Genomic DNA, 21,731 nt, shown 5'->3' with positions numbered 1-21,731 from the left:
ATGGTTAGTGTGAGAGTGATGTGCTCTCGTCTCTGATCTTTGTTAGGTGAAGAGCTTGTGATGTGCTTGCCTTCGTCTATGGTGTGTTAATGTTTGGGTTATCAATAAAGAGTTAGTTACAGAGGTTACAATATCACAAAACTTAACAGAGTCTCTCTCTCGTTCCTATGTGCCCCACACAAGATTTCAGGAACGCCTTTTCCAAAAGATCTACAAATATAATAACAAGCCCGGTCAATACACCACCAAGCTAGGTTTGGTCGTTAGGTATGCTTAAGCATTTCCCTCACCAGAGTGAGTTGTTCAGGTCTCTCTCTTTTTGCCTCTACTAATTCTCTTCCAGGCTGCTTAACTAAACCATAGAAGCTTATTCCATGTTAACAAGAGCTGTGTCACTCTGCAAGACTCAATAGACTCCCACCAAGATTTCCTCAAAGTTGCAATGTGACACCGTGTCGCAACCAGGTTGTAAATACAGAGTGAACCTGTTTGGCCTTATTTTTTACCTGCTTTGTTGTGTATGGAACATGACATGAGTGAATTTGAAAAGTGAGCATATGTGATGCGTCTTTGTAAATCAGTACCACTGAGTTAACTTTGTTACTTACGTAGTTGTGTAGTAACTGCTTGATTGGTATACGCAAAATCAGTATCTAGCACCAAGAACTAATGCATATGGCAATTAGAGGGCCAGTATGATTCATAACTAAAAAGGAATAATTGTGTGTAGATAGAGTGAAACATAAAAATGCTCCGAAAACAATATAAAAAAGACTGTAAACTATTCAAGTTAGCTTCAAGTGTAAAAGCAAAAAAAACATACCACATTCAAGTTGTAGCAAAACTAGTCCTCTTTTTTGTCACTAGCCGTAATCTCACTGGTTTCACCTTCAGGGACACTAGTGGTCTGATGAACTCTTTCGTGGGCTGCAGCAGGCTCATCCACTTGACCGAGGCTCCGTAGCATCATAATGACGGCAACCAAGAACACAATGACGTACACTGACCTGATCCCGATCATTGAGTTAATGAATCCCATCAAAGATGGTCCTTTAAATTTCTTCTTCTCTGTTCTTCCTTCTCTGTATCCCTCTAGAAACCGAGAGACTTGAGTCAAATGATCTTCCTCTTGGCTAATAGTCTCTATGCCAGTCACCTGCATATCGTATGTTAATACAAAGATTTTTGATGCGATTTTGGATATTCTTAAAACCAATTTTGTTACCTGATCATACTCCTCATCCCCATCCCATACAACAATCTTAGGCAGCTGTGTCTTCTTGTCAACATGAAACGAGTCTGCAAACTCTTCAAACTGCTCCACACCAACGTAGCCAAAAACAAGGTCACGGTTTGCATGAGCAGCTGCTCTCAGTGCTTTGGTCAGTTTCCCTAAGCTTTCGTGAGTTTCATCTTCCACAATTGTCAAGACAATCTTTCTCTCATCGTCCTTCAGCAGCTTCAGAGTATCCTGGTTAATTGGCAGAATCAAAGGAAGGAAACTTTGTTTCACAAACTCCTCCAAGAATCCATCTGCAATCGAAAATTATACAGTCAATCTATTTACTATTATGAAGTTCTCAGCACTAGTTTACTAGGATTCATGAGGTTACTCCTTTAAGATCACCAAAAGAAGTAAAGACTGACCTTCAAATGGACCATAGAAGACGCTATGCTCATTGTACGATGGATGTTTGGCAACTAAAGCAGGAGCCTTATCGAAATCATAGGAAACCATTACATCTTCTGAAGCATCCTTGGCAACAGCAAACCATGCCTTCTTCTTATACTTGGCACCTAATCCTGATATCAACGATTCATTCAAACCAAACCCGATAAACACAGGGAAGAAAGTCCCAGCATCGTCAACAAACTCCTTAACGGCTGAGTCTGACTCAAGAACTGCAACATCTGGAGCAACAAACTTCTTCAAGTAACGGACGAGCAAATCTGCTTTCCTTGGTCCATAGTACTCCATTGGAACTCCATGGTTATAGAGCATGAGAGTCGGGAATGCACTGCGCAAAACAAAGGCAGATCAGCCAAATAAGACTTAAAACTTGGAATAGAATACATGGCCAAATCTGCAAAAGAACACTTCACCAAACCTAAGGTAAAACATAAAAATTGAAACTTTGCCGACTCCTGAGTAAAGCAATAGATCAGCAAAAATGAACCGAAAAATCAAAACTTTTGAGCCTCCCGGATCGAGAAATTTGCTTAAGTGATTTCAGAACACTAGGAAAGTCTCAAAACTCAAAGAACATATGAACTTATACTTCATATGTTCTGTCCCTAAAGTGAGGTTGTTGTCCTGAATCAAGAAATTTGCTAAAGTGATTGCAGAACGTTAGGAAAGAATACACATACTCTCGATCAGAAAAACACATATGAAGAAGAAGAAGTATACACATACTCGATCTCAAGCTTCCGAGCGAGACGGGAGTACTTATCGGCATTAAGCTTGGCAATGATGATAGGCTTCTTCAGTTTAGCAAGAATAGGAGCAGCTGCATCTAACTGCAAACACAGAACATAAGTAAGCAACAAAAACTGAAGCCATCAATAATTGAACAAAACCGCAATGTTTTCTAGATTCAATCCAAAAAAGCTACACAACTAAAAAATTGGATCTATAAAACTAAAATTCAAAGGTTAAACCAATCTTAAACCTAAGAATTCGACTAAGCAATCGTAGTACTAAAGCAGAGGACCTGAGGGTTAAGACGCTTGCAGTGACCACACCAAGGAGCATAGAAATCAACAAAGATGCAATCGAAAGTTGAAATCGCCGAGTCGAAATTGGAATCGGTGAGTTCTAGTACTGTTCCGTCGACGGTGAATTGATCATCCGAAGAAGCAGAGAGTGAGATTGATAACGTTAGAAACGAGATCCAACAAATCATTAACTGCAACGAACTCATCCCGATACCTAATTCAGTACCGATTCAAGTTTTTTTTTTTTTGGATTTCGCTGCTGACTGTTTAACGAGGTTTTTTTTTGTTTTTAGTGTGTGTTGGGGATCTCAAGAGTCTTTACGTGTTACTTTAGGAGAATCTTAAAAAACCCAGTTTAACATATAAAGATCCTTTAAGTAAATAAAAATCACGGTTCTGTCCCCAAACTGTCTCGTACTGTGAGGTTCATGTCCTAGGCAATGGATGTATATATCACATTCGACTTTATATGATTATCCATTTGGAAATTTTAATTTATTCAAATTCAAAAAAAGTGTGATATACAATAAAGATACAAGCATTATTATTAAAAATACTCAATTTTTTTTTAATGATCTCTCAACTTTTCCTGTTTTTTTTTTTCAAAATTAAATTCTTTGTTTTTTTTTATATAGCTAATCCAATAGCTGCTTCAGCGGCTGCAATTGCTATATAATCGAAAATCAACTCTTCATATTAAAATAGTTCATGTTATGTCTTTTTTTGGGTTTGGTTCAACGGGGTACGAATAATTACCAATCAATAAACAAAGTTGCTTGTCACATCTAAAGTATATATAGATGTTTGTACGTGTGGTATTAATTGAAGTTAAAACGCATAATTTTCGACAAGAAGTAAGTATATTATTGATTACCATTTGTGAAGAGATGATATATGTCTTAGATGCATGCAGGTTATTATATTGTGATTAGCGAGAAACTTGTATGCAGTGGGATTAACTTAAAACTCAAAGTAATTATCGAAGTTATCTTCTTCATAAAAACATCAGTTTGTACGTGCTTTTTCAATTGAGTGGATTTGTTTTGCTTGTTATTTAATTTAACTTTTGTGGTTTTTCGAACATATATTCCTACTTCACAAATATTTGTAGATTCATAAAGATCACAAAATAAAGCAGTTCAAGAAAATGGGTTTCGTAGATTCATAAAGAACACATCGTCTAACTAAGCCTCTATCTAATACTAATAATAATATAGAACTTTTTACATGATCTTGCATCCTAGTTGCAAATCTCCCATAACAAAGTTCTTCGGCGGTGGTGGTGTAGGCGGAAAACTCTTAGCCACTGGCTCATTCTGTTTGGGCTTGTGTGGTGGTGGTGCTGGTGGTTGTGGATGGAACTGTTGTACATATGGTGGTGGAAGAGCATCCATGTATGATTGCGGTTGATTCCATACAATAATAATTAGGCGGAGGGTAATTTGAGAAACTGTTAGGAGCATTCATGTAACCGGACGTAGATTGTTCCATCAAAAGGTCTTTTCGAATTTCCGGCTGCTTATTCGTTCCACCGTTGCTCCATATTATAACAGCTTTTTTGCCTGTTTTTGTAATCTTTTCAAGTATTATCTGTGGGTCGATTTTCCCATATACATATACCGTTTTGCTTCGCTTGTCAATGATGAAACTCACATCTGTAAAAAAAAAAAAAACAGAGTAAAATTATGAAAATATATTCGTTAAGCAATTTGTGGAAGTATAGTTATATAAAAGAGTCCAATATTAACAAAGTGGTTACAATATCGATTGGTTCAATAATATAACAAAGAAATTGAACATGTCAGAGCAGGCAGTCATTTTCTGAACTAAGCAAAAAGTACAATATTAGCTATAGATATGAAAGGTTACTTCGATGGCTATTGTTGACTTTGGCAGATGATACATACACACACACACAAAATTATATAAAAAAAAAGTTTTGGTAAGTGCAAATGATGATACACATAATTTAAATCATGTATAGATTATGATATCAGGAAAAGAAAAAAAGTGAAGATAAAGTAAAAAATGAATGAAAAAAAAAACAAGTTAATTAAAGGAGAAAGGTGATATAGATTATGAAACCATTAATGGTCTTGAGTAAGTTTTCCAAGGATTTCTTCCATCCGGGCATAGGAGACTCTATCTTCAAGAGACATGCCTGCGCTTAAACACATAAGAGTCATACACACTTTAAAATCATAAAATATATACACTAACTTTACAAATCTCTTATGAGTGAACGCTTACCATGTGATTGGAAGATGATTCCATCAATCTAGATCAAAGATCTTTGTTATTGTTCTTGAGGAACTGTAAGAAAAAAAATAAGATTGGGGAGGTTTTTTGGGTGTTGAAGAAGCGTTTGGAAAAATCAATATATGATGGTATTATATAGAGGGGGTCTATGAATTTTTTATTTCCTTCATAAACATTTCTGAGATTCTTTTGGTTTCCTTAAGTGTGGAATATCTTATTATACTGTACATATCTTATATGGAGCATTATACATCAATATATACGATTATCAATATTAACATTTAAAAACTATGCGTATTAACAACTGTATCTCTTTTATAACTTGCAAGTTGCTCGATTCCCGACCTTATTATTTTGCTTTTTTTGTTTTTGTTTTTGTAGGACTCCATTGCTCAATCTCTAAAAGCCAATGGAGATGTCACCAAGTTTGGACATACATATGGTGCAATGGACCATCAAATCTTCTTACTGGATCAAGGTTGTGATTGCTATGAATTTGCCTGATGTTTTATTAGTGGACTTATGCACATTAGAGTTTATGTTCTTGTGGATTATATCCTTTTAGTTATATTAATTTAAAATTTTATTTACAAACTTAACCCCTAAAAATTTTGCACAAATAAACCATAACCAATATATGGGAACAAAATCGATTGGTCAAATAATATATATGGTAAGAGTTCTTTTCATTACGCATATATATATATATATATATCAACTAATGCTAATGTAAGGAAACTTTCGAAATCAAATTGGTTAGACTGTTACAAACAAAATCGATAAAATCTATGCTAATAAAAAGTAGGAGCTATAAGCTCTTAAGACCGTCAACATAGGATTTTAAACAACCAATAGAAATTTGACATATCACTTATTAACATTTTATACAATTTCCAGAATTTTCTATATTAAAAATTATTTTAAACAACCTATCATGATTTGACATGTCATTCATTAACATTTTTTAAATTTACATAATTTTTTAGAAAAAGGAAAATTTTAAATTTATGGAAATCAAAGAACTATGCACAATATCCCACATCGGCTAGAAAGTTTTTAGACAATGGTTCAGAACCAGTATAAATAAGATTAATATGCTTCCAACAACGAATGAGCAGGAAAGCTTGATTTATCAGACGTCCACGTTTAAAAATTTTATTTGGTTTGATATGGTTTTTTATTTGATCAAACTAAAACTTTAAACAGTTTCAAAAAAATAAATTATAATACTTAAAAAATTTAAAAGTTTAAATATTATAAATATTGAAACTTTTAAAAGTTCTTAGCTTTTGAAAAGTTTTTAAATATTATAAGTTTTAAATTTTAAAAGTTGAAAATATTATAAATATTGAAAATTTTTAAAAGGTTCAAATTTTATATTTCGAAACCTTTTAAAAGTTAAAAATATTATAAATATTGAAGCAAAATATAAATTATCTTATTTATCTACATTTGTGCTTTTTATTTCTTATGAGCTGTAAAACATATTTTTGTGTATGATTTTGTAGATGAGTTGATATTCTAAATTATCTTATTTATCTACATTTGTGCTTTTTATTTCTTATGAGCTGCAAAACATATTTTTGTGTATGATTTTATAGATGAGTTGATATTCTTTCATTAATTTTTTATTTTTGGGTCTAAGGAAGAAGGATTGACGTTGCAAGACCTTAATTTGATGTTTGAGTCAAATTTTGAAGTTTAAAGAAGAAAGATGTACGACAAACACACATGTTTTATTAGCTATGCATAGACATGACCAGGGTTATGGTTGTCACGGTTAAGGTTTATTAACCATCAGTTATGGTTAGAAATTTTTGTAACCTTAACTAGAACTGTTTAACAAACGGTTAGACGGTTACGTTTGAATACGGTTACGGTTCAAGCGGTTACTGTTATATACGGTTACAGTTATTTGATAATATGATATGGTTAATATTATTTGATGATATAATATAATTGATATTATTTATTTATAATTAATATGTTCTTATAGTGTACTTATATTTCTATATATCATATGATTCATATTAAATAAATAATTATTAGTATATTTTATTATGTTTTTAAAATATTATAAACCAAGTAAAGATTTTGGTTTGAGAAGTTTCTAAACGCATGGATCTAAAACCAAATAAGTATATGGATAAAATTGTCAATAATTGGGTGTATGTGTTGACCATGCTGGTAATCATGAATTTCACAAATTTTATGAGAAAAGAAATGATTTTGTTCTTGGAATTTGATGGGTTAACAAGTTGTGTGGTAGTCTAAAAAAAGGTTTCTCAGTGGAAGAATGTGAAGAAATTGACGAGGAAGAAGAAGAAAAAGAGTATAACGAATAATCAAACGGTAAAAGTTACGATGACAATTAACACAAAATTTGACAATGAAAATGACAAAAAAGAATATGAACAATAAGAAAATATTAAATAAAAAACACGAAAACATAGGTGGTAGCAATCAATTAAATATGAAAACGAGTTAAATTCATGATTATAAAATTATTTCGTTTTTCTGGTGGTCAAAGAAAATGGTTTAGGATATGTGAGGTCATCAGTTTGATTTGCCTTGCCTGGACATCAAGTTAAATTTATGTTTTTTTAATCAGATTTGATTTTATAATACAACTAATTTTTATATTTTAAAAAATAGTGTATCTGAAATTTAATTTTTTTCTTAGTACTAAGTTTAATTTTTTTATGAGATAATATTTTATTACCGTAATCAATTATATATAATTTTTATCAAAATATATCAAATAAACCTACACATAGCGTTTTAGAAACTAATTAGTATACATACACGAAAATTAAGAATCCAAATGTTAAATCGTAATTGTCAGATTTTCCAAGATATTATGCTTTCTCACCAATTTTTACAAGATTCGTTATCAAACATATTTCCATCATCAATAAGAAACTATATTAATAAACCTCACTATAAAACCAAAGATGCACCAACTCAAAAAAATTTCGACAAAGTAAACAAACTTTATGCCTTTCAATAGACAAATCCTTATTTTTTTTCTGAAATTTAGATATTGTTACTTATTATAATCAACTCAGATTTTTTTACGTCAACAGATTATGACTGATTAAATCTAATGTCTCAATTATTTTCATATGGGTTTAGTTGATACATTTGTCTATTAAAGTATTTGATAAAGTATTTGATTTAACTCTTGAACATTGGAGTTTCTGGAAATGGTTTGGGTAGACCATTTCCTATATTCTAACACTTGCTAGTTGATAGCGGTTTGAATTTTTATTTACAACAGGTTACGTTTTAACATAATTTTCTGTTTGACATAATTGTATTCTAAACTGGTCGAATGGTTTTTTTTTTTTAAGTTATGTCATCGGGAATATGCATGGATCTAATTATCTATTTGTCTTCTCGATTTTCCTTGGCCGGTTATTAACATGTTGGATTTATACAATTAAATCGATTTCCTTGGCCGGTTATTAGCATGTTAGATAAGTTAATTATTTGACATAAAAAAATCATAATTTAGAATGTATTATAATTTTTTTAGTTCCGAGACATGAAAAAAAAAACAAAAATTGAAAAAAAAAAAAAGATCACTAAATTTTTTTTGTCCATATACACCTTTTTTTAAAATGATCATTTTTACATAAAATACCCATACAAATTAATAAACCTAAATTTAAAAAGTTATAAGAAGTGTACCACGGAATCTATTATTTTGTTGATATGATACTGTCATAATTTAGTGGTGCTTGTAGTCTGGGCCGACTTAGAGGCAGTGCAGGCGGTGCTTTTGCACCATGTCTCCTATTTTTTTTTTTAATTTTTTATTTAAGGTTTAAGGCCCTATATTTTAGATATTTAGTAATTTAGAGTCTTAAAGTTTGAAATTTTGCAAATAGAACATCAGTTTTGTGGAAAAAAAAAATTGGACAAAAGGTCCCAAAAAAATTTGAGCCGGCCCTGCTTGTAGTCGATGGTGAATTGCATCGATATATATACTGTTAACGGTAGTAGATAGGTTTTGTATAAACTCTTGATTCGCAAGTTGAGAATATACATTTTGGGGGGGGGGGGGGGTGTATTGAAACAATGATTTTGGAGGATTTGATGAGATTTAGAACATTTGGAATTTTGATAGATTTTAGGGGAGTTGATATGATTTATGGTAAAATTCCTTTCAAATCCCACCTAAAACCATGAGATTTGTATTTCTGTATTTTTAACTAAACAAATCCTTCAAAATCCTCCATAATCCCTAAAACTTATTAAAATTCAAATCCACAAACTGTTTTGAATAACAGTGGATTTCAAAATAGATTTTTAAATCATCAGTTGAATAACAGTGGATTTCATGAGACTTTTTAAAATCCATGATTGAATAACATATGATTTGTAACTTTTACATAAATCACTTAAAATGTCAAGTTGAATACACCCCCTTTATGATTTGGTTAGTTATGATTTAGGAATGAATGATATGACATATTTTTATTTTGATTCTCAATTGATATTATTGGATTAATAGTATACATTTAAAGCTAATAAGAACTTATAGAGATGTGATTACAGGGATGCTATATTATAGGGATGTGATTACAGAATTTGTGTTATCAATTCTTTTTGTCATACTTAGCCCTAAAAATTCGGCATGTAAATTAGATCTTTCCTAAGATACAATGTGCATTAATTGGCATTAATTGGATGTAATAAGTACGATATGGATTAAAAACCGGCCCAAAATATTCTGTAATCTTAAGGAAGATCCGAATAATTGAATCGGTTATAATTTTAGTTAAAAATCTGACCCGAAGTTGGCAAAAAGCCAAAAAGTGATGGCACCCTATTGTACTTTAAAAATGTATTTCGAGCTCTATATGTGGATATACTTGTTTGGTTATAAATATCCTAAGAAAATTTTAAAAATATATATCCTTTTATAAAAATTCAAATCACATCATATGCTGAAAAAAATCTAAAATTTTATTAACTTTATGTATTAAATAGTAATTAAAATAATTAAATGTAAGATTAAATAAAAGTTCAAGGAGAATTATATTTTAATCTAACATATTGATTTAAAATAGGGAGATAGTTTTTGAGAAATTAATATTATCAAATAAGGAAATGATTGTGTTTGGTTGTAAGGATTGTAGAGAATTTAGTTGAGACTTGTTTGGATACAAAGATAAGAGAGGATGACACAAAAATGTACTTCAAAAATGTTAAGATAGATATAGGAAAATAAGTAGATATACAATTATAGAGGTAATATATTTTTTTACAAAAAAAAAGATTGTATGAGTTATTTTTTTTGATAAATAAAATTTGATATAAAATATTTAGAAAATGTTTTCTACTGTTCTGAAAAAAACGGATTTTGTATTCTAACATTTTGTACATGTTATACTAATTTCAGAAAAGATTTTTGTTCTAAATAGTTTAGTAGTCCGAAATTCAAAATTCTACAATATTCAGGGTATGTATTCTACGGTTTACTCTATGTTCTAAACTTTTTAATATAAACCTTGTACGATTTACTCTATGCTCAGAAAACGTTAGAATATGATTTATTCTTTTTACTCTATCTCTGAGAAAATTAGTAGATATATACTACAAAAAAGTAGAATGCATACTCAGAAAATTTAAGAGATCACTAAATATAGGAAGTGAATCTTTGAATAAGGAAACTAAATGTTTATTTAAGATCGTAATTGTTTGTTAAGATTATGTTCTACGTTCAGAGATGATGAGTCTCTTCGTACATAAACTGATTGATAACATCATTATTTTACCCATTTTAGCTATAGTTTTAGTATGCATTTAGGATGAGTTTGATATGATTTCAAGGCTTTAATGTCTATTATCAAGTATTTTAGGTTTCAAAAAAGTTTTACAGGTTTTCTAGCAAAAGGACCATAAGGCAAGGAAAATACGTTTTAGGAAAGTTTCAAAGCTTTACAGTACGAGCAACGTTTGATGCACTTCCAGAACTCACATTTAAACGTACTTGGTGTCTATGGAAAGCTGAGAGAGTCATCTTTCTCCTCGAAGTAGAATCAAGTCAATCCGGAAGTTATGCCCGATTTACCGAGACGTGTTACAAACCAACATAAGAAGAACCATCAAGCCAATGGGCTTTTATTGAAGGCCTTACCAGCTACCACCACGGCGGCCCAGTCCAAGTCTTCACCACCGTTCTAGAAGCTTCCTACGCCGCCCCTTGCCATGCACTTAACAAGAGAAGACGTTTCTACCCTAACAAAACCCTAAACCTAGACAAAACCCTATAAATACTATTCTAAACCTAGGGTTTAGAGTGTGCAATCATTGGAGCAGCTAAGAGACACGACCAGAGGAGCAGCCGACGTCCAGACCTCTCCCTCGTCCCTCTCTTTGAAGCTTTGAGATCCACCAACTCTTTCTATTCTATTTGCTTTATACTTTGTTTCTAAGGGAGAAGATCCTACAACTTTGTTTGACAATCATTGAAGTAATATATAAAACCCTTTTCTCTATTTATTCTTTTATGTTTATGAATTGTTTAAAACTTGCTTTGATGATTCCCTTAAACATGCTAGAGTATTTTTCTAGTTGGGTTTAAAGGGATAAATCAAATGGGGGAGATGATCTTAGTTTAGGTGGCAATTTTTAGGGTTTGTTAGATTTAAATCTGTTTATTCTATGCTTTAATTCTAAGTCTTTACTTAATGCTTTAAGTTAGCCTCATGAACTAACTATGATCTAAAGTGTGTGTGCTTTGCCAAAAGCTTGCATGTGTGCTTGACCTAGCTTAGATGTATGGGGAGACATAAGAAGCACATACCCCTTACCTATGGAATTCCATGGATTAGAATCGAACATGTTTTAAATACTTTGATCTATGCGTCGTTGCCTGCGACAGTTGAGTAATGGAGTGTAGTGATCTTAGACGGTTAGCTTGAGAACTTTAAGTTAACGGTTCATTAGTGTTTCGTAGTCCAAGTTTTAGATAAACAAACTAACCCTAAACTTTCCTAGATAGATAGATCATTGAACCCCTGCGATTCCCCTTGATGCCCAACGCTTGTTTCATTTATTTTACTTGCTTTTATTTACATTCATTTGCTTGCTACAACCGTGACAACCAAAAAACTATTTTTATTGAGTCCTAGCCTTACTTACCTCCATCAGATTCCGTTGAACAACAACTCTCTATCGATTAGCTGTGCACTTTCAGCAGTTGTGTGGTCTTTTTAAGGTAAAAGATTTGAAGTGAAAAACCACACATATCAAAGCTTTTTGGCGCCGTTTCCGGGGAGAGATTTTTGTTTACAAGAGTCTAGGGACTAGAGTATCGTCTAGGACACCTTGCTTTTTAATTTTTCTTTTTGTTTTTCATTCTTTCAGGAGACCTTGAGGATGAACCTCGATGCTCTCCCAGGAGATTTTGAGAACATTACTATTGCTGAGCTCATGTCACATTACCGAGCCACGGACGGAGACTCATACGGTCCGCAAGCCCACTCGCTGCAAGGTACAAGCATTGGTCACTCTCGACCAAGCATTTTACCAACACTTAGGCGACCTTGTCGCTGTTCATTTACTCGACCACCTCAAGAACGAGCACCACTTGGACCAGCTTACTGCCGAGCTGACCATTCTTACACTCCGTACCACACGGACGTGCCATGCTTTGCAACAGACCATCACCTTGATCCGCAAGAAGTTATGAATGTCGATGTCAATGAAAACTTTTTCTATGACAATCGAAAACCTATCACTGCAAGGAGTTCTTACAATGAAGACAAGCTCATGAAGATGATGGATGAACTTATATCAAGTCAAGAGGAGGCTGATAAAGTTCTTAATGCTAAGTTGGATAAGATGAGTATTGAGTTTGGAGCTAAACTCGAGACTATTACCAAGGACGTTACACGCTTGGAGGAATCAATCAATGCCATCAACAATCAAGTTTTAAACAACTTTGAGAATTTACAAGACCATAGTACGAAGCTCATCAACATAGGCTACACCATCGACACCATTGAGAGCCGCCTAGAGTGGAAAGTAGAAGCCTTATTCAACAAATTCGGTGAATGCAATAATTGGAGTGAAGATCAATTATATCAACCTACTGATGCTGAAGAAGAACATGGAGCCTCACTGGATTATCCAACCGATCCTAACAAGTCCAAGGAGTGGACTAGAGAAAAAGATTACCCAACCAATGAGGAAGAAGCTTATTTCAAGGAAAGAGCTATAGAATATGAAGATTTGCCAATGGAGAATGATGAGCCCTATGATCTATCATCTGCTAAAGAAGATGGAGAAGAAAATCTCACAGACTTCTACTGTTGCATGACATATCAGTTCCCTAATGAAGAAGTTACCGAAAACAACAATTTTCGACAATTTCAACACCATGAAGAAGCTTTCAACCGATGTACCCCTAGAGCCCGACCATCTCCAGCACCATTTTAAGTTTATGAAGATTGGGAACCTGTCCCAAGTCACCGGCCAAGTCGTTTTGAAAAGCCTTATCCAAGGAGGCCTGATACCAATTTAAACCGCCCCTATCCACGCTGTGAGCCCTATTTAATTCGATTCCCTCACCAAGCCTATCAAGACAATTTTCATATGTCTACCCAACAAAGAGCTGAAGAAGATAAGATGCTGGACCTAATAAGTCAATTAGCTGATCTTCAAGATGAGACTATGAAGATTCTGCATGAGAAGCTTGACAAAATCGATTCCAATCTTTCAAGAAAAATCGATGACATTGCTGTTAGAGTTAGAAGCATAGAGGATCAACGATCTAAGGATGCTGAAGCCATGGAGAGAAGACTACATTGTCTTGAAGAAGAACAAGAGAGACATCTCAAGAGTGCCCAAGATAATGCTATCAATATTAGAGACTTGGGCAATGAAGTTTCGAACTTAGAAAGGGACCATGAGTCCAAGTATGGAGTTTTATTCAACAAGGAATTAGACACAAGGAGGCGTGTTCAGAATCTTGAGAACCGAGCATATGAAGCTGAGAGGAAGATGTTTGGTCTCGATTTTGAACAAAAACTTTTTGGAGAAGCTATGTCCGAAAAGTTTGCATTCACGAAGGAGAGCCATAAGGAGATTGAAGCTGAACAAAAGGAGAAGAACCAAAATTTTGCTGCTAAGATTGAGGATCTCACCTCATGTGTTGCTGAACACAAACCAGAAGAAGGAGCTCAGCTCGTCGAGGAAGAAGGAGAAGAAAAGGAAACCCTATTCGAAAAAGGAAAACATTCTAATTTCCTTTTCGAAAAAGGAAAATTCTCTTTTACAAAGGCACAAGAGAATTTCGTGGAGAACAAGCTGCAAGGTTCCATGGAGGTCGGAACCTTCAACCTCAACCCACATGAGACCAATCAACAAGGAAAAGCAACCTTAGGAGCCAAAGAACTTGAAGTAGAAGCCGTGGGAGACAAGTTACAAGTTTCCATGGAAACCAAAAGCTTTAACCACAACTCACTCAAGCACTCTCGAGAAGAAGAAGGATTAGTAAACCTCACAAAGGTTTGTTTTGCTACTCCCACACCCTATGCTCCACCACCACGAGACCTAGGAGGTCTAGGTAAAGGAGAACCGGAGCTGCCAACCGCAAATAGTTTTGCCGAAACAACTCGGAGGTGTAGTGAAGAAGAAGATGAACTTAAGGAGCCACCTGATACCTACATTGGAGAAATATCCAAGAGAGCTTGTCTAAGGAAAACCCACTCTCCTCACCCTGCTTGAAAAAAGCAACTAACGTCCAGCCAATGACGTTAAACAAGTGCGCTTCTTGGGAGGCAACCCAAGCTAGTAAGTATTTGTTTTTAGGATTTATTTTCTTTTACTATTGATATTTTTGCATTTTAGTTTCAGGTTTTTATAAAAAAAAAAAACACAAAAAAAAATAGAAAACAGAAAAGCCAAAAAAAAAAAGAAGGAAGAAGAAGTACCCATGGATTAGCAATGCACAACTATGTCTAGTGGCAAGCACCACCTACTGACCGGCCATGTTCAATGTAACCGAAGCAAGCCGAAGGCAACGGATCAATCACAATCCTCATGTGATCGATGCCGAGAGTCCCCACTAGCCATACCAGCCATAGGCGATGCCATGTCCTGCATCATGTACCGCGTACCGCACCACCGTACCAGCTGCTATGTCCGCGTCCGTTCATCCGTGTACCACGAGACTAATCCGAACCACCACCATCCTCACCACCAACCATCACCATTCTTTTATTTAGGTATTTTTTTATTATTTTTATTTTCTCATTATTATTGATGGTTTTAGGTTTTTGTTTCAAGGAGGATGCATTCAGAGATATATCAAACACAATTCGATTGAACTTAGCCTAGTTCAAACTTGATGTCAAGCAACCAAAGGAAGTACAAACGGTTAGTCACCACATTCTCATTCCACAGCCGACTCTAAGACAATTTTTGGGCAACCATAAAACGTCTAAGATTTGACACACATCATTCCATCAAGGTGACATTGTTCTTAAACCCTACACTTCTCCTTATGATTTTTAATGCTCATCTCTTTCTTTTTTCCCACCAAGGACGGTATGATTTAAGTCTGGGGGGAAGGATGTTCCATCCTATATTAATGCTACTTTCTATTTTGTTGACTTGAGACCTTTTCCACTTTTTACATCAATAATTTTGACATTTTATCGAGTCACATTTTTTTTTTTAATTAAGTCAAAACTAGTAGGGGATTATGATCTTATTCTAAAGGTTTATTTGATTTGGATTAACATTCTTATGACTCTTGATTATGCTTGACAACAGAACCAAAGTTTGGAAAGACTGTGAGTCGACTCAACAATCCCCCAAGCCCCTATTCGATGGATACTCAGATGATCTAACGTTGTCTCTAACTTTTATAGGACCTAAACCGGACTTAATTTTCAAGCCCTGAGAATTGGTATACATTGGACTAGATCTCTACATTCAAGCCACACAAGACATTGCACTTCTTCAGGAGTATGTTCCCCTCTCTCTTCCCTTCAATACTATTAAAAAAAAGAGAAAAAAAAAGAGAGAATAAAAAATGAGATGATTTTGATCAGTTTAGAGAGGTAGGTAAATTACCTGTGACCTCATTATTCTACTCTTGAGTCAAATGATCACACAAAGCTTGGAAGCGAAGGGTAGGTAAATTACCGATGACCCCAGTATTCGCCTACACCTTTGATTAAAAAAAGAGAAGTGAGAAAAGGGAGAGGAAAGGAATCATATGAGGAAAGTCTTGGCTTGAAGAGAGTCTACAAGCCATTGATCGATTTTCCCATGGTAAGATTTCACTTTTATTATTGTTTGATTTATGTAAAGAGATGACAATGGAGATTCTGGAAACTCTAAAGAATTGTGGGATCAAGGAAAGTTGATGACTCTCATGGTGGATTACAAATGGAAGTTCCTAATGTCAAGACGATGAAGAGTGCAAAGACAATATCCCCAAAGATAAGTGAATTCCCAGTATTTTCAAAACCTCTTTTCCATGATTTAGTTTGATTATTTGCTTGAGGACAAGCAAAGACTAAGTCTGGGGGAGTTGATAACATCATTATTTTACCCATTTTAACTATTGTTTTAGTATGCATTTAGGATGAGTTTGATATGATTTCAAGGATTTAATGTCTATTATCAAGTATTTTAGGTTTCAAGAAGGTTTTACAGGTGTTATAGCAAAAAGGACCAAAACGCAAGGAAAATACGTTTTAGGAAAGTTTCAGAGATTTACGGTACGGGTAACGTTTGAAGAACTTCCAGAACTCACATTTACGTACTTGATGTCTATGGAAATCTGAGAGAGTCATCTTTCTCCTCGAAGTGGAATCAAGTCAATCCGATCAATCATCCGGAAGTTATGCCCGATTTACCGAGACGTGTTATAAACCGACGTAAGGAGAACCATCAAGCCAATGGGCTTTTATTGAAGGCCTGACCAGCTACCACCACGGCGGCCCAGTCCAAGTCTTCAACACCGTTCTAGAAGCTTTCTACGCCGCCCCTTGCCATGCACTTAACAAGAGAAGACGTTTCTACCCTTACAAAACCCTAAACCTAGACAAAACCCTATAATACTCTTCTAAACCTAGGGTTTAGAGTGTGCAATCATTGAAGCAGCTAAGAGACACGACCATAGGAGCAGCCGACGTCCAGACCTCTCCCTCGTCCCTCTCTTTGAAGCTTTGAGATCCACCAACTCTTTCTATTATATTTGCTTTATACTTTGTTTCTAAGGGAGAAGATCCTACAATTTTGTTTGACAATCATTGAAGTAATATCTAAAACCCTTTTCTCTATTTATTCTTTTATGTTTATGAATTGTTTAAACCTTGCTTTGATGATTCCCTTAAACATGCTAGAGTAGTTTTCTAGTTGGGTTTAAAGGGATAAATCAAAGGGGGGAGATGATCTTAGTTTAGGTGGCAATTTTTAGAGTTTGTTATATTTAAATCTGTTTATTCTATGCTTTAATTCTAAGTGTTTACTTAATGCTTTAAGTTAGCCTCATGAACTAACTATGATCTAAAGTGTGTGTGCTTTGCCAAAAGCTTGCATGTGTGCTTGACCTAGCTTAGATGTGTGGGGAGACATAGGAAGCACATATCCCTTACCCTAAACTTTCCTAGATAGATAGATTTTTGAACCCCTGCGATTCCCCTTGATGCCCAACGCTTGTTTCATTTATTTTACATGCTTTTATTTACATTCATTTGCTTGCTACAACCGTGACAACCAAAACACTATTTTTATTGAGTCCTAGCCTTACTGATTCTTGAACCTTCGTCGATTCTCTTAACGCCTCTTCAATCTTTGAGATTCAATTACTCTTTAGCTTTAGGAGTAAAGCTTCTTCTTCTGGAGTTATGTTTGGTTCTAACGAATCTATTACTCCAGACGAAGGTGAAGAGAAGCAACTAGGTTCAGTTGTTAATTGTAGTGTACGGCTCGATGAAGCTATTGACTGACTCGTCGGCGCTTAAATTGAAGTAATTAGGTCTCCTCTTTCTCTGAAACATAGACTTTTTTTCTTTGTGGCTTTTTCTCCATTACAGTGAGTATAAGCTTCTCCGCAGAGGCGGAATCAAGCGGTTTCGGCCTTCACACCAGCTGAGAATTGCGGATTTCAAGGCGAGGTTTGGTATCACTGTAGAGAAATCTGGAAGTAGGGTTGGAATAAAGCCTAGGATTTTTAGAAGCGATGACGCAATCTCTTTCTGTAACGCCCGCGAAACAAAACTCTGCGTTTTGGGGGTGGGTGTCGATCTGGTGGGTGTCAATCGACACCCATGGTGGTGTCGGTCGACACCAAGTTTTTTTTTTCTGGGTTAACCAGTTCGATTTCATTATCTATTTGGACCGGTTTGGTATAGGAAAAACCACTAAAACCGAGATATTTAAGTGTTTTGTAGACTAGAAGGGTTTTGGGAAGTTCTCTTGTCGTCGTATAAGCCCTTGAGAGAGAAAGAGGGAAAAGAGAGTTCTTGAGCTTTGGCTGGGAAAAGAAAGAAGAACGATCTAGAGGCTTGCTAGGAGGGTTGGATTCATTGCTTTTTGTCTGAATCTTCCTGCAAATAGGTGAGTGCATGACCATGGCTAATCTAAGCCCTTGATTTCCTTGTTATTGCTTGTTTGTTGTTGTTTTGTGTGTTTTCTTGCTGGGGATTGGTTGCTACAGGTTCCTAAGGATGATTCCGGCATGGGTTTTGAGTATTGGATGATTTGGAAGAGTTTGGGAAGCGAGATTTGACTCTTGGCTTCGAGCGGATCACAATTGCAGGTGGAGTGTCGATCGACACCACTTGGTGTCGGTTGACACCAGCAGAATGGCATCGATCGACTCTGTGGGGTAGTGTCGGTCGACACCAATGCCAGTGTCGGTCGACACTTGGCTGGTGTTGGTCGACACCTCCCTTCCAGTGAGATGATGTTCGTTTTCCTGGTTTGTGTGTTTTATTTATTGGTTGTTTAGAACGTTGGAATCATTGTTGCTTGTGTGTATAGCGTAGTAGATGGGAGGATTATCTCAATTTGTGTTTGTGGTGCAGGTAAAGGCAAAGTGTGATCGTGGAATCAAGGCAATGAAGAGGAAGATGTTCTAGGGACTCGATTGGTTGTTGTCTGGCGTTGCTCGGTTGCTAGAGTTGAGTCTTTAGAACTTGCTAGGTTACCGGTTCCTTGATTCCTATTGTTTGACATTGGAATGATTATGTTGGATATTAGTTATTCTATTATGGATTATTATTGGATATTGGTATTTGTTATTCCGCTGTTGTGTGTGATTGTGGTTAGGTGGCTAGTGGGTATGCGACCACTAGTTGTAGTTTATTATTATTATTATTATTGTTATTATTATTATTATTATTATTATTATTATTATTATTATTATTATTATTATTATTATTATTATTATTATTATTATTATTATTATTATTATTATTATTATTATTATTATTATTATTATTATTATTATTATTATTATTATTATTATTATTATTATTATTATTATTTATTTATTATTTATTATTTTTTTCTTAAAAAAAACGGGTCATGTCGTTTCAGTTTGGTATCAGAGCCCTTACGGTTCTAGGTTTGGGTTCACTAGGTTTCTGTTGTGATGTTTGGGATTGCATGTCTTGATTGATTATTTGAGTTAGTCAATTTGTGTGTGGCATGGAGTCCTAGAACATCTTCTTCGAGCCTATAGTGTGATTTCACGGTGAGTTTTTGTTTGTGTGTTATGTTAATTGTGTGCTTAGCCTTCTGCTCATGGTAGTGCAAATGGTTAGAGAGGATGCTGTTGCTGGTCGTGGTCGTGGACGCGGACGTGGTCTTGGTACGGGCGGAGTCCCAGTGGTTAGTGAGACTGCGGACCAGAGTGTGACAGCAGAGGGTGTTTGCGAGTCGCAGGGTGTCCAGGGGGATTCCATGAGTGTGGCCGGAGGGGGCGGTGTTGATGCTCCAGTAGCCGGTGATGTTAGGGCCCCGGGTGCGGGTTTCCCAGTGGGTGGAGTCCCGAGTGTCGACCTTGCGGGTTTGATGGCGCAGTTGTTAAAGCGGTTGCCACCAATGGCATTGGGTCAGGCTCACGTAGTGCCACCAGTGGTGGCGGAGGAGCGGCAGCCAGTGGCTGCGTATGTGGGTGTCCATTCTCGTTATATCAGCATGCTGACAGAGATGGTCCGTATTGGTACCGAGCGGTTTTCGGGTGGTACAGATCCTACCGCTGCGGATGCGTGGAGGACGACTGTGGAACGTAACTACCATTTTCTGAGATGTCCTGAGGGGTTTTGGGTGGACATTGGGGTCCACTATTTGACTGGTGATGCTCAGTTGTGGTGGAGTTCTTGGGCTGACTTCGTCTTGGAGTTCAACCGCAAGTATTTCCCTAGAGAGGCACTGGATAGGTTGTAGGTGCAGTTCCTTCAGCTAGCTCAGGGGACTCAGTCAGTGCGGGAGCTTGACTTGGAGTTCAGTCGACTTCTGATGTACGAGGCTCAGGATATGGAGTCTAAGGAGGCTTAGATCAGGAGGTTTTTAAGGGCCCTACGTGATGACTTGAGGGTTCACTGTAGGGGGCGGAGGTATGCTTCGCGTGCAGAGCTGGTTGAGAGCAGGCACAATCAATGGCGGCTAGCCCAGCAGTTCAGCCTAGTAAGACTCAGCACCAGGGAGGTTCTAGCAAGGGCGACAAGCCTGCACAGAGGACCAAGAGGAGGTGGGAGGCTAGGCAGACATCGAGTGGTGCGAGTTGCTTCAAGTGTGGGAGCAAGGATCACAAGATTGCTAGCTGTCCCAAGTGGAGTGCCCCGTCGACAGCAGATCGTGTATTCTACTATTGCAGGGAGCTAGGGCACATCAAGCCCTATTGTCCCAAGTTGCAGCCGGTAGCAGTGGCAGCGTTGCAGCAGGTGCAGCCGGGTGGGCAGCAGGTGGCACAGATTGAGCAGGCGCCAAGGGTTTACACGACTGCAGAGACTGGTGGAACCAGTGCAGGGCCGATCACAAGTATAATTTTTGGTACTGTATCTTTGTGAATTCTTAGTAAGTTCATATTTTATGTTGTCCTGTGATAAAGTGTTAGGTTCTCAACACGTGAGGTTTGTGTATGGACCTTGTTGGTGGGCGGGTTTAAGTCTCATGTTATGTTTGATTCTGGAGCTACTCATAGCTTCATTACCCCGAAGTGTGCAGAGAGTGCGAGTATCGTGGGAGATCCCGGAGAGCGTGCGAGAGTTGTCAAAGTTGCTGGAGGCAAGTTCCTGAGGGTCTTTGGTCAAGCGAGGGGTATCGATGTTCAGATCGCGGGAGAGTCTTGGCCTGCGGATTTGCTTATCAGCCCAATGGAGTTGTATGACGTTATCTTGGGGATGGACTGGTTGCATCGGCATATGGTTCATCTGGATTGTCATCGGGGTAGAGTGGAGTTTGAGCGCTCATGAGGGAAGTTGGTTTTTCAGGGGATTAAACCAATTTCGGGGAGTCTCGTGATCTCGACCATTCAGGCTGGGAAGAGGATTGAGAGGGGCCCTGAGGCTTATTTGGTTACTATATCAATGGCAGAGTCAGTGGGGAAGTCTACGGTTAGCGGTATTCAGGTTGTGGAGGAGTTTGAGGATGTGTTCCAGTCATTGCAGGGATTACCACCTTCTCGGTCTGATCCTTTTACGATTGAACTGGAACCAGAGACGACACCGTTATCCAAGGCTCCTTACAGGGTGGCTCCAGCAGAGATGACA

General features: G+C 36.4%; 1 protein-coding gene and 1 pseudogene across 5 annotated transcripts; both read right to left on the bottom strand.

The window, feature by feature from the left end:
- Positions 1 to 79: 79 nt before the first annotated feature.
- On the bottom strand, positions 80 to 3,139 carry LOC104777478 (protein disulfide-isomerase 5-2). 5 transcript variants are annotated; one of them, XR_766292.3, is made up of 8 exons: positions 2,715 to 3,070; positions 2,417 to 2,520; positions 1,648 to 2,018; positions 1,226 to 1,533; positions 824 to 1,156; positions 609 to 666; positions 291 to 506; positions 80 to 210 (listed from the first exon to the last, which is right to left on the bottom strand). XR_766292.3 is itself a non-coding variant. In XM_010501742.3 (6 exons), the coding sequence occupies exons 1-5, from the start codon at positions 2,922 to 2,924 to the stop codon at positions 845 to 847; spliced, it is 1,305 nt and encodes a 434-aa protein (XP_010500044.2). In that variant the 5' UTR covers positions 2,925 to 3,070; the 3' UTR covers positions 80 to 506; positions 824 to 844. The 5 variants fall into 5 exon arrangements, 2 of the variants coding, with proteins under 2 accessions (XP_010500044.2, XP_010500045.2); XR_766291.3 differs by having other exon boundaries at positions 80 to 506; positions 2,715 to 3,139; XR_015593787.1 differs by lacking the exon at positions 609 to 666.
- A 720-nt stretch (positions 3,140 to 3,859) lies between these two features.
- On the bottom strand, positions 3,860 to 4,992 carry LOC104779104 (uncharacterized; annotated as a pseudogene).
- Between the last annotated feature and the right edge of the window lie 16,739 nt (positions 4,993 to 21,731).

This window comes from Camelina sativa, chromosome 3, assembly GCF_030686135.1.
Source record: "Camelina sativa cultivar CO46 ecotype springtype chromosome 3, ASM3068613v1".
Lineage (NCBI taxonomy): Eukaryota > Viridiplantae > Streptophyta > Magnoliopsida > Brassicales > Brassicaceae > Camelina > Camelina sativa.
The sequence above is the reverse complement of the archived record's forward strand: the minus strand, read 5'-3'. Positions and strand labels throughout refer to the sequence as shown.

Excerpts from the sequence above, each read along its gene's own strand:
- LOC104777478 (XM_010501742.3), bottom strand. The coding sequence starts at position 2,924 with ATGAGTTCGTTGCAGTTAATGATTTGTTGGATCTCGTTTCTAACGTTA. Across the intron at positions 2,019-2,416 it reads GCTCGGAAGCTTGAGATCGA|TGCATTCCCGACTCTCATGC; the intron begins GTATGTGTATAC and ends TGTTTTGCGCAG. Across the intron at positions 1,157-1,225 it reads GGGATGAGGAGTATGATCAG|GTGACTGGCATAGAGACTAT; the intron begins GTAACAAAATTG and ends TACGATATGCAG.